Source organism: Hippichthys cyanospilos, chromosome 1, assembly GCF_059441005.1.
Source record: "Hippichthys cyanospilos isolate Australia breed blue-spotted pipefish chromosome 1, RoL_Hcya_1.0, whole genome shotgun sequence".
Classification (NCBI taxonomy): Eukaryota; Metazoa; Chordata; class Actinopteri; order Syngnathiformes; family Syngnathidae; genus Hippichthys; species Hippichthys cyanospilos.
The window spans coordinates 25,345,662-25,358,498 of NC_142369.1; the positions used below are offsets into that span (position 1 = coordinate 25,345,662).

Consider the following 12,837-nt stretch of genomic DNA (forward strand, 5'->3'; position numbering starts at 1 on the left):
CATGGCCAAACGGGGAAAACCACAAACTAGTTTTTCGCTTACTTGCTTGTATAGTCATACAAAAAAAAATAATAATGATCCACGGACACAGTTTTTTTTTTTTTTTTTTTTACATGATCATCAGGATTGAAGAGAGAACGTGTCCATCTTGATTGAACACACAAAACAACAGAACAAATAGTGCTCAATTAGTTATAGATAGCAGTGAAAAGTATACCCTTACTTGTGTACATAGTTTTGTATAGACTAGACAGAAAAATGAGCAAACAATGTTGAATAGCTTTCAGGCCTCGTCTAAAAATGTATCGACAAATGTCATGTTTGCAATCTTATGAAAGGGGTTTAAAAACTCACCAACAGATAAACTGCACTAATATTAAATATTTACACACAAAAGTGAAATGAACGAACAAAATCACATAGAATGTGGGATTTTTTATTGTACATTTGTTAGTGTGCACGCATGCAAATATAGTACCTGTTTTGCACAAACAAGTTTCAACTCACAGTAAGCAATTTGAGACTTGGGATTTACTAAAATTTCTAAGAGGTGATTTGTAAGAGGATAAAATGTCCCTTTGCAAATTGCCCAAAAAGCTGTGATAAAATGCTGATTACACGACAGTCGTTTTTGGAAAAAAAATGTTTTTTGAAGAACATTACAACATTCATATATATTCAGGCATTGCAAGTCATGGAGATATCAATGAGAGCCTGCCGACATTTCAAATACCTGCAGCAAAAAGATAGCGTGATAGACAAAGACACAAGAGTGAACAGAAAGCAGCACATTTGTTATAACTTCACTTGTTTAAGACCATATAAGTGTAAACAACGCGTATCAGAGAAGGACAACGGATTGTTTCACACTCAAACTCTGTAGTCAACATCAGCATTCATTTTATTATAAAGCTCATAAATTGCATCGACTGTGGCAGAAAAGTTGATCAGGAATTTTTTTACTTTCTCCAGACATTCCTCTTCCTTGACTTCACGGCCTTTAGAGAGCGCTTTGAGGAAGTCTGATCTGTATGAGGCAGCAAACATAGCCGCCTATGGACGCAAAGACAATTGTCAATTTGCTGCGATGTCGAAATACAGGTGTTTGTAAATATTTTGCCCCACCCATGTGACAACCAAATGAAGCCAACCCAAGATTAAAAGCTGAACATTTGAAACAGCTGACAGCATGATGCACTGCATTTGCTTCTATCTATCAAAATTGATTGTAAAGGCATGTTTTGGGGGGTGTCGTTTGTGAAAGAAACGATATATATGAATGTATGGGGTTACTTGAGACTGTGTACCAGTTGAGAACTGCCAGGTTAAAATTTTAGCTAAGGCCCTCTAGATTTCGTGTTCCCCTGCTTGCATGGGGAACATGCTTGCATTCTTGCATGCTTGCATTCCAAAAGCAAACATGTTACGGTAAGTGAGCACTAAATTATTGATAGCTGTGAATGTGATAATGAGCATGAATAGGCTACAGCTCAACAATTAAACTAATGAGTACGAGTGTGTTACAGAATGGATGTACTGTATATGGATGGACTACATATGGACTTGTTACTGCTTTGATACCTTTATGTGAATACATTTGTGTCACGAGTCAAAACTTACCCTGAAAAGCTGTTGAAGCCACCAACTATGGTATCGCTTCAGTGTCAATTCATATGCTTTGCTCACGTTGACTCGAATGAGGTTCGGGTTGTTTTCATCCTTTTCACCATCAAGCAGGCTTTGAAGGAACACTTGGATAAAGCGAAGGCCCCTTGAGGTATGGAAGCAGATTATGAGCACAGACAGTGTCCACAGGAATACCATCCTATTACATATACTGTATTATTATATTTGTATAATATTTACACATAATTCACACATACAAACCGTTTCAGCCACATAAGTGCCAACGTGGCGCCAACTTTGGGCCATTGTGATCCATACATTTCCTTTTCGACCTCCAAAATCTGCTGAAGGGTCCTGAAGCGTCCTGGGTTGGTATCGTAGACTGCCTTGATTTTCTAAACATTTGACCACAAGTAAATCTTATTGTGTTGTATGATGTGACAAATATCTGACAAATATTGCCGTCCATCTCCAAAACTATAATATTTCAGGAAGAAAAAAAACCTTCCAAATCTATAATTTTTCAGGAAGAAAAAAAAAACAACAAAAAAAACTTCCTTTTTAAGGAAGGAAAAAATATGTTTGCTGAATCATTCACATCATATTTGGGATCAAGCAAAATATCAGATCCACACAGAGACTGACCACATTTGTGAAACATTCAAACATGACCAAATTTGGACAGGAGAGGTTTCGGTTCAACAATATTGATGTCCCACTGTATATGTACAATATGCAACAGTACACATTATTAGAAGTGTCCAAGATGTAATGTTCCGGGGGAAAAAAAAACTATATATATATATATATATAGTATATATGTATATATATATATATATATATATATATATATATATATATATATATATATATATATATATATATATATATATATATATATATATATATATATATATACAGCCTCAGACAGAAACTACAATGTGGTCAATGATAAAAATGAGTTTGACACCCCTGATCTAAAGCATCAAAGTAAGTAAAACTAAAATTAACTCACTGAAAAGTTATGACCGTGAGAGAAATGCAGCAGTTGAGTATATTACTTTGTTTGCATTTACTTGTACTTACTGTAATATTAGCGATTATGTCAGACTTGATTGGTGCAAAAATTGTTGGGCCAAGGCAGTCTAGGGAGAAAGAGTATTCAGAACTTTAGCTAAATAAACTTGCAATTTGCATTCAATCGTAAAGCATGATAAAAAAATATCATTACAAAATCATGATGATTATTTTGATGGTCCTGCACACAACATTGAGAAAAAATAAAGGTTTTTAAATCAATTGTTCTCCAACTATAAAATATTTAATGAGGCCATGAAAAATGTATATTGGACTATTTCTCACATGGCTTTTAAAAGATAATGTCGCAAATAAATGCAAAAACAAATACACAATCTAGGAGCGATTAAATAAAAAATCAACCACTGACCGACATTTTGAATAAAATAAGGTAAGGTTTCAGGTGAAAGTTTTCAAACAGAAGACTCTCGTGAGTAACCTTATAACAACCCCAGAATGAAGCCCCTATTGTGACTCTTTTCAAAGACCTATTAGTACAGTACTATCATTTGTTGTTCTTTAATTAGGCTACTAGACAGGCGGAGTATTTGGTGTCAGGAAAGTGTATAATGAGATGTGTGGACCCACATGGCGCTTGCTCGGCCCACAGGCCGTTTTAAAGTCATGAAGGAACTCAAATGTGCCCAGCAAAGTCCCTCAAAACAAATGAGAATGTACCAGACAGTGCCAGCTACATCCTGCTTTCATGGCTAAGTGAGCCAATATGGGTCATGGCCAAAGGATTTCTGGGTCAGCAAAAACAAAGAAGGACAAGAAGAAACATGTTCGATAGTGACAGTAGATTTGGTTCCTCTAAAAGGTTTCACATAGCAATTTCCATAGAGAACCATTGGCATATTAATACAGAATGAAGTGGCACAAAGCTGCCCTGCGCTGGTGAATGGGCAAGCGGAACTCAACACCATACTAATCATTTTCACAACTTCAAATCCAGGGCAGGGAATTAAATTATGCATGACAAAACAATTAGGGAAAAGTTGACATGAAGTGAAATGTAACCTACAACGTTTTTGTTGTTGTTGTTGTTGTTGTTGTTGGATTCAAAAACAAACAAACCTGTTGAAACCACTGAGAAAAGGAAGCCGTTTAGATAAATTTATGACATGAAAGTCAGAAGAACCTGAAAGCCAAAATGTTTTTTTAAGTTAATCCTTTAGGCACCGGAGTTATTGTCAATGTATTTTTCTTTTTCTTTTGAAAAGGTTTGCCGCTTGACAAAGGGTAGAGATGAAGGCCTACTGTGTAAATATTGCTTGGTGCAATTTTTCTGCTTTGGTGCTTAAAAGTTAACTATTACCTGACGCTGTACTGCAAAATCATATTCACAATGAGTTAATTTACAAAATTTGGGCCTAGACGGGAAACATTGCCGGATATCAGAAGATACCGCTGGTACATGCATGGTAGTATACTACATACCAAAGAATGGTGGAAGGTAGGATGCAGCCTCTAGAAAAGGTCTGGTTTCCACTTGTCTGTCAGCTGGCAGTGGTCTGAACTGGTGCTCCAATAGCAGAGTCATGGCTTGTCTCTTGTCCGCACTGAAGTGAATGCAACAGACTGATAGACTTACAGTGACCTCCACCAGACTGGGTGACACATAATCAAGTGCATGCAAACACACACACACGCGCACGCACACACACACACACACACACACACACACACACACACACACACACACACACACACGCAGGCACGCACACTTACACACACACACGCACGCACACCTACACACACACACACACACACACACACACACACACACCTTGTTTTAATGACCATTGTCATAATGTATTTCCAAGCCCCAACCCGATCTCAACATCACAACAGATTGCCTAAAACTAACCCTTATCCTTACTTCAGACAAATCCATGTCAAACCTGCACAATATTTTGTACCATTTTCTGTTTTATTTCAGGCACTTTGAAGCTGTATAATTTCATTCAGCTTCAGACTAACTGGAAAAAAAACCTAAAAGGTAATTTTGACAATTGCAGAAAGTCGATTATTATGGTTGTTTTGTTACTGTTAAAGAATACAATTAGGTAGGCCTATAGTCTATAATATTCATTAAATAATTCTCTTATTTATAGTAGCCGAAGCGAATGGGAGAGGGGATTATTTTCTCGGGAGGGGGGGGGGGGGGGGGGGGCTTTCTACAAAATAATTGACAAGCACTGGCCCCCCAAAAAATGAAAAATGGTCAGTGTTAAAATTCTTTTTCTGCTAATGTGGAAAATAAGCCCCACCCCTTTTTTTTAAAAAAAAATACATTTGTTCTGTTTGATTTGCCGTAGTGCGGTGGTGGCGGCAAGTAACCAGGAAGTGGAAAGAGAAGCTACTATCGGTAACAACGAATGACCACTGTAACGCTTTTTTTTTTTTTTTTAAAGCTTTGCGTTTTAATAGAAAACTTGGGTTTTAGTTAAATGAGGACATTCATACCACCGGACTTTTTCAGCTAGCTACGTGTGAGAATATGAGTTCATGTTTGGTGTGCTTGGTAATTATGTGATTAGCTAACGGTTATCTGTTGGATGCGTTTGCGAGCCAAACAAGCAACGTCACGTAAATGGAGCGAGGAAATCGTTCGACTCCAGCGTAGCGTTTGTCGTTTAACCAGCTTGTCTTCGCAGGCCCATGGCTCTGCCGAGTCTTCCCTCATATGTGCCCATTCGCCAATTACCGCTGGGGCTACAGCTGGCCTGGAAGAAGGAGCAACAATCTCACAGACAGGAGCAGTTGGACCTCCATGCTAAGTACTTCAGGGAACAGAATGTTCGCAATCAATTCTACACCGAGTGGACCTCCCGGCACTCCTTCGAGCAGAGGTGGACAGCGCCCATCAATTGTCATTCTTTGCATTGATTGTGTGAAATGTATATGAAGAAACTGTACCATGCAGAGGCGTGTCGTCAAGGTTTGCTAGGTTCTCCAAATCCCCCCCATCCAACTTTCCAAAAACATGTATGTCGGGTGAATGATTATCTGTTCGTTATGTGCCCGAATTCATCTGGTGATAAGCAGTGGGGAGATTGGTCACGTGCCCTCGGTTCAACATAGTATGTTTTGAAACCATGGAAGCCTGAGGTAATCAGCGTACGACTGTGCTTTGCCAGTATGGCAGCATATTGTGAACAGAAGCTGGCGGATGACAAAATGATCAATCTGGAACAACGTAGGATGCGACTCAGGCACATGCTTGAAGAGGAGCAAAAGCAACTGGATGCGGAGCAAGGCTTTGTGCTACCTCCCAAGTCTGCGGTGGTGAAAAAGGCAGAGCCGCTGTTCCTGTCAAAAGATGTGAGGCGGAAAAAGGTAGAGTAAGTCCATTATAAGCGCACTGTATCCTTTGTGCCTGTGTGCCAAGCTTATTATTGTTGTCTTGTACTCCTAGAAATCACAGGGGCTCCTGAAGGACAACCGTGAGAGCGACAACCTCAAATTGCCACAGGTAGACATTTTGTTTTTTAAAACACACAATCCCTAGACTTTATTGACTGTCGTTACATAACCAGGCACGAGCCGAAATCAGTTTCTGGTGGTTAGATGACCTCGAACAAAATATCAATGCCACGGCATCAAAATTACAGCTCTAAAATATATCATTTTGAAATATTTTTCCTAAATAGACATTTTTTTCGGCATTAAAAAGTTATATTTTTAAACAAATTTTATAAAACTGCATTAATTAAAATGAACATTTATCGTGTTAAATGTAAATAAAATCAAAACAAACATTAAGCGAGCAAAACCTGCAGCTCAACAATAAGTGTATGCATGAATCATATGGACAACAGCAGCTGTAAAGTGATGTGTAATGTGAACAGCGGAGGAGTGCTCACATACTAGAATAGGTTGCAGGTGCACACAGCAGTTGCCCGTTAAGGCTGACTACTCGGGAGGACAAAGAACTTTGTTAAATATGGCACATTTAGATGGTTTAAAACAAACGTGAGTATTAAAATCATGGTATATCATCAAAACGGTTATCGGTCCCTGCCTAAACCACAAATCATACAAAGCATGTGCCCCTGGCTATGATGAACAGTCTATCTCTGCTTTATAAATGAAAAACATGATGAGTTTTGCCATTCACTTCTTTAAATATGTATTCTATTGAGATATTCAAGTTCCTGTCTGCATTTAATTTGTTCACAGGCTGTTAACCCATTACAAGTACAACAGTCTCAAAAGAAACAGGTAGGAAAGGTGAATTGACACAGTTATTACACAAATTTTCTTGTCATTTGTGAGCTCAGTTTCATATCCAAAATATGTCCACATCATTTCTGCTAAGGTAGTTTGTTGTTAAAGTTGTAATGTTATCAAACATGCAGCAAGAAGTGGAAGCAGCGGAAATGCATCACTTTGAATGCGAGACAAACCGAAAAAAAGACCTGAAGAAAATCAAACATGCAGAGGAAAATGGGAAACTTGAAGAGAGTGAGAAATCACAAGAACTTCACAAAAAAATGGAAGAACTGAAGTTAATGGAAGAAGAGGTATTCAAAAATCTACAAAAGCAGATGTTGAAAAAATGGTACAGTTGAAGTTTAAAAAAAAAAAAAAACATTTCTGGCCAAGGCAACTCATCTAAAGAAGAAAGAAGAAGCTTTGCAGGTCAAGCTGTGGGAACTGGAAAAGTTGGAGGCACAGAGAAGAAAATTTGAGGAGAGGCGCCAGCAGGTGGAAATGCGGTAAGAAAACCTCTTTCAATGCGAGGGTTTTCAGGCTGGTGGCAGAATAAGATTTTTGAATATTTCTCCAACTAGGAACTTCCTGATCCGACAATATAGAGCTCAGCTTAGGAGACGAGCCCAGCTGGTGCAGGAAGAACTGGTGAGTCTTCAAAATGCGGCTCATAAAAGGTTGTAACTATTACGCCTTATTAAACCTTATAATTTTCACTTGAATAATTTATTTGTTTGTGAGCTGCTCCCAACGAGAGGAGATAATGACCCTGTCCCAGAGAGTTTAATCATATTGTGGGCTCTTGTACACAACTTCTGACAGCTAAGAAAAAGAGTCTTGAAGCCAAACAACGAGTAGCTAGTGAATACTGTGACAAGTTGATACTTTAAGTGATTGTAATAGTTGAAATGGTTATCGGTTCCAGTCTGGGAGTTTTTTGGCTTTCGAAAACAAAGCTCCCATTGACATGAAATGACAGAATCCACATTGCTATGATTGCTATTTATTAATTCACGTAGTAGTTGAACGATTGATTTGAATTAAACTACTATCACTCCATGGCAGTTAATTTCAAATCAGTCATCTTTCAAAATATTGTAGTGCATTTATACTATAAACAAAACTGAAAGATTTGGAAATGAAACATTTTACAGCTGTAATTTCAATACTGTGATATTTTTGTTCAAGGTTATCATAACGTCAGATTCTGATATCGTCCCATGCCTACTCATAAACATTCAAAAATAATTAAATATGTTACAATTGTGACAATTCTACCAATGTTCTTGTAGATTAACAAACCGGCGCACGTTTAATGCTTTGCACATACAATTTAGAAGCTCGCTGAACCTCTTAACCCTTTTAACCATGTTGAAGTACCTTGTGTATTAAATGGGCTCTATAAATAATATTGCATTGCCTTGTCTTGAATCTCCGCTGGACCTTGTTGGCTAACCTATGCTAGTAAATAGTGGGGATCTAAATACCATGTAGGCTAATACCCACCTCATTACTAATTCACAATGTGGTGACCCGCATTTTCGCTTAAACATCATTCTCTCTTTCAACAACGATTGATCACGCTGACCGAGGTTGACTAAAATGAAGTTAGTGGTTTGCAGGAAAGCGTGTTGAGGGGATGGTGAGAAAAGCTTTCTCATATGCGTGTGTGCACGCTTGAGTGTGTGCGTGAGGGATTGCATTAGCTAAAGAAGTTTTCTGTGTTGATTGACAAATCCCAAGCAATCTAAATTAAGGGTTAGGGTTTGTAATATACTCAAAATGTATGTCTATTCATTTAATAGTGGTTCATTATTACTGCCCTCATTGCTCTATGTTTTTGTTTTATTGCCTACCTTATTATTTGCTCGATTATGGAATGTACTCTGCTTGGGGGAGTCAACAGAATAAGAATTTCATTGTGTGGTATTACTACGCATATGACAATAAAACTCTTGAATCTTGTATTATTAAAAAAAAAAAAATCTCTTACTGCAATAAATATTCCTTTTCAGCCTCCTTGACTGCGAATAATATATCAACCCTGAAAAAACATATTGGTCAATCTCTTTAGCATTATCTGTCTTTTGGCGTTTTTTTTTTGTATTTGTTAATAGACACCACTACAAATGTACAGTAGTTCCAAAGTTGGATTAAAGCAGACACGGCTCAACCTCCCAATTCAAAAATAATTTGCGTGCGCTTGTTAGTGGGTCTTGGCTGAAATTACAGTATTTCACAAGGGGATCATCATTGAAAAAGGTGGAGAACTACTTGTTTCATGAATACACCACCGCGATCTTCACTTGGTACACACATGCGCTATGTATGTTACCTGTAGATAAAAATCAAGTGATCTGATGATCAGTGTTTTGATCATTATTTTAAAGGAAATGAATTGTTCCCCAAAAAGTACTGCGGTTTAGGACCATGAGTCAAAACTTATTTTTCATTGTTTGTGTCTGCAACTTATACTTGGGTGCAACTAATTTCTATTCATTTTAGAGCTCAGACTGACACCAAGCTTTTGCTTGAACTGTCTCCAGCTGACAACATGTGGTGCTTGTTTGTGAAATGGGCTCATAACACAATGTGTTATTAACTGAAAGGGTCTAACACAATGTATTATTAATTGAAAGTGTACTGTACTCAATTATGTATATTCACAAGAGAGAATGAAAGCTGCAAAGCTCATGAAAAATACCAAAGTAGAATTTGCCAATAAAGTATGCCTTTGTTTGCCCTTGTACTCTCCAGGAGTCTGACCATAAGATCCTGGCAGCCCTGCTGAAAAGCGAGCAAGAGGTTAGGACAGAGGGAGAACAAAAAGAAAGAGTCTTTGCTGATACTGCCTGGATGAAAAATGTGATTGAGGAGCAGCTTGAGCTTGAGAGAGAGCGGGAGGCCGAGTTGGACCTGTTACAGAGGTGAGCACCATTTTTTTTTTTTTTTTTTAATCTGTGCTCCTAAAGACATTTTGGTTGTGTTCAGAATCACTCCCTATCCGCTATTTAGTGCTGTATATAGTGATATGGCCATTTTGAAGGGCATGGTTTCCCCGACAGTTTATTTTATGGCCAATATAGGCCATATTGCAAAACTTTAATAAAGGTAGAGCGTTTAACCCTTTTGTCATAGACAACACCCCAAAAAAAAATTTAGAGTCCTAAATTTTCCATCGGGGTAATATGGCATCAGTAAAAGACACACATACAACTCCACTTACACAAGTAGCAATAATAAAACAAGCACATGGGTCATTGGGTCATGGGTCATAAAATGGGTCATTCAAAACACTGATTTGATTCAAATAAGCAGGGGAAAACCTACAAAGAAGTGCGGAAAATCATAGGCTGTTCAGCTAAAATGGTATCAAACTCTTAAATGGCAGCCTAAACCAGAGAGACGAGGAAGAAAAAGAAAACGAACTTCTCGAATGCTTCAATGATCGCTCCAAGGGGATCAAAAAAGATCTTAACTTGCCAGTAAGAAGTTACAATCAGGCAAAACATCTACGTGACAAACAAAAAAAGCGTCTATGGATTTGAAAGGATAAAAGTCTTGCATGACGTCCTTACCTGCGGGCTCACCATTGACATGACGACGGTAATTTGGGAGTCGGGAATTCCGAATGGATGAACGATTCCAAACTTTGCATTCTTTATATGCACCTTCTAATTCAGAGAAGAAGCTCAACGTGTGTGGGACAAAAGGGAAGCAACATGGGACAGAGAGAAAAAAGCCAGAGACCTACTCATGAATGAGGTATTCCCGTGTCATAATAAGAACATTTATTATAGTAATATCACACAACATGACGCAAAAAACGCCCGGGTAATAAAAGGCTAAGTGGGCATTCTTGTATTTGTTTTTTGAAAGGTACTTGGGGGAAGACGGCAGCAGCTGGTGCTGAAAATGCAGAAAAATCGCGAGGCTCAATTGGAGTCGTTGAGGAAACGAGAGGAACTGATCCAGGAACTGGAGCTGGAGAAGGAGCTGAGACGCCAGAAGAGGGAACAGAAGGAGTGCCATAGAAAACAAAGGTGCAGGAGATTGCTACTCAGCTGTGTTAACCTTTAACGGATGAGGAAACTCAATCAGCAGTTTGCATGTGTGTCCTGCAGTGGGAGCAGTAGTGCAGGATAGAGGAACTACAGGAGGAGGATCATCACCTATCCAGCAGAGATAATCAATAATGCGAATCAGCCAAAGAAATGTAAGCTTACCATACAGTGAACAAACTAGAGCGGGAAACCTTTAGGACTTAAACAGACCGACTAAACTTTTTTTTTTTCTTTCTTTCCCCCATTTCAGGTTCACATTAAAAGCCTCAAGTAGCATGGCCTTGAGCAGCATCTTTGATTTGAAAGGTCAGGGGGCACTGATTTCAAAGGGTCTGTTAAAATTCTTATTTTCATTGTTAATATTTTGTACATGCCATTTTTAGGATGTCAAGCAGTGCGATTAATGGGCCCACATGATATTTTAAATGTTGCAAAATTTAATATATGCCCAAAAATGATCAAATCTTCTCTTTGGCACATGGACTATTTCTCAAATACGAGTTGTGTTTAGTACTGAAATTTCTAATCAGGAAGTGAAATGACTCGCTGACTGAAGCCGCGCCCCACCACATGGCATTTTTCGAAAGCCGACCGGCATGGCCACAAAGCACCCGTCCATCAGCTTGAGCGCTTTTCCTCACAAGGGGTGCTGGAACCTATCTCAGCAGAATGAATGAATGAAGGAGTCAATAACTGGAGCCATCAAAATGAACCAGAAAGCCAGCAAAGCAAAACACGTCAAAAATAACACTCATTCCTCCTATCAAATCTGTCCCCTTGGAAAACCACTGTTCATAACAACAGTTCTGCCCGCGGGTGAATTATTTACTTCGAAAGGTGATTGTCGGAAGGCGTGCTGCCCAACACACATTTTCACATCCTCCCCAACCCAGAAATGAAAACGAAAGTAAAACAAAAACGTGAACGTCTCCTCGGAAAAGGTGGCCGTTTTTGCATGGATGGTACGAGGGCCTTCCTCCTCACATTTGACGTTACAGAGGCGAAAACGGACGCCCCGTATTACCTACTCGAGCGGGACTGGTGTTGAGGGAGTAGAATAAGCATTGAATTCTTAGAAAAGCATCAAAGGAAAATAAAGTTCCTTGATTCGGGCCCTTTGAGTGACATTGAAATCATAAAGGAGCAAAGATTTCCAAAGGTCTGCTGAAGTTCTTAGTTAATCTTTTGTCATTTATATCAACATATTTCTAGAAAATGGATGGATGGATATTTCTAGGAAGTTGTCAACCATAGTTTGATGAAAAATAGCAGGTTTTAATCATGCCTTCAGATTGGTTCCGGACATCCTATAGCTTGATGCAGGTGAAGTTACTCTATCCACCTCTCGGGCTACCGGAAGTGATGTTATAATAGCTATAGGAAGCAGGCTACACCATGGAAATACTGCTGACTTTTCGAGGACGAGCGAAGTTTTTGTATTTGAGGAGATTTTGACACATGAGCAGACAGACGCCTCAAACCTTCAGCAAAAGAGTGAAACCTCTATTTGTATTCCTTGTGATGACGCCACAGCTCCGGATATACTGTATCTGAAGACGCAAGGGTGTGTGACTCATGATTGCAGAACAGATTCAGAATTGTATTTAGTGATTCAACTGCTGTTATAGCGACTAATCAATTTCTAGCTGTTTTGCAAAGGGATTCTCGAGGTTTCAGGTTTTTTTTTTTTTTTTCAATTTTGCCCCCTAACCTTTATTTCATTGCCATATGAAAATAGCCATGTGTGCCATCTTTGTGACTTGTTGAAGAGTATATTTTGTGCCATTTGTCAATGATTTTAATAAATTGTGCCATAAACTCAATGTTGACACTGAGACAAAGACCGTTCTTC

General features: G+C 38.7%; 2 protein-coding genes across 5 annotated transcripts; one reads left to right on the forward strand and one right to left on the reverse strand.

The window, feature by feature from the left end:
* Positions 1-439: 439 nt before the first annotated feature.
* gltpa (glycolipid transfer protein a) lies at positions 440-4,354 on the reverse strand. Its single transcript, XM_088424164.1, has 5 exons — positions 4,144-4,354; positions 2,713-2,771; positions 1,888-2,021; positions 1,621-1,771; positions 440-1,053 (listed from the first exon to the last, which is right to left on the reverse strand). Exons 1-5 carry the CDS (start codon positions 4,244-4,246, stop codon positions 871-873), a joined length of 630 nt encoding a protein of 209 aa, XP_088280290.1. The 5' UTR covers positions 4,247-4,354; the 3' UTR covers positions 440-870.
* A 671-nt stretch (positions 4,355-5,025) lies between these two features.
* On the forward strand, positions 5,026-12,826 carry tchp (trichoplein, keratin filament binding). Of its 4 annotated transcripts, none has more exons than XM_088402414.1 (13): positions 5,026-5,074; positions 5,364-5,558; positions 5,847-6,045; positions 6,125-6,181; positions 6,889-6,939; positions 7,068-7,232; positions 7,315-7,427; positions 7,503-7,569; positions 9,679-9,848; positions 10,605-10,686; positions 10,801-10,964; positions 11,046-11,137; positions 11,236-12,826. In XM_088402414.1, the coding sequence occupies exons 2-12, from the start codon at positions 5,368-5,370 to the stop codon at positions 11,065-11,067; spliced, it is 1,281 nt and encodes a 426-aa protein (XP_088258540.1). In that variant the 5' UTR covers positions 5,026-5,074; positions 5,364-5,367; the 3' UTR covers positions 11,068-11,137; positions 11,236-12,826. The 4 variants fall into 4 exon arrangements, with proteins under 4 accessions (XP_088258540.1, XP_088258690.1, XP_088258460.1 ...); XM_088402334.1 differs by having other exon boundaries at positions 5,043-5,198; XM_088402482.1 differs by lacking the exon at positions 5,026-5,074 and adding an exon at positions 5,075-5,093.
* Positions 12,827-12,837: the final 11 nt, after the last annotated feature.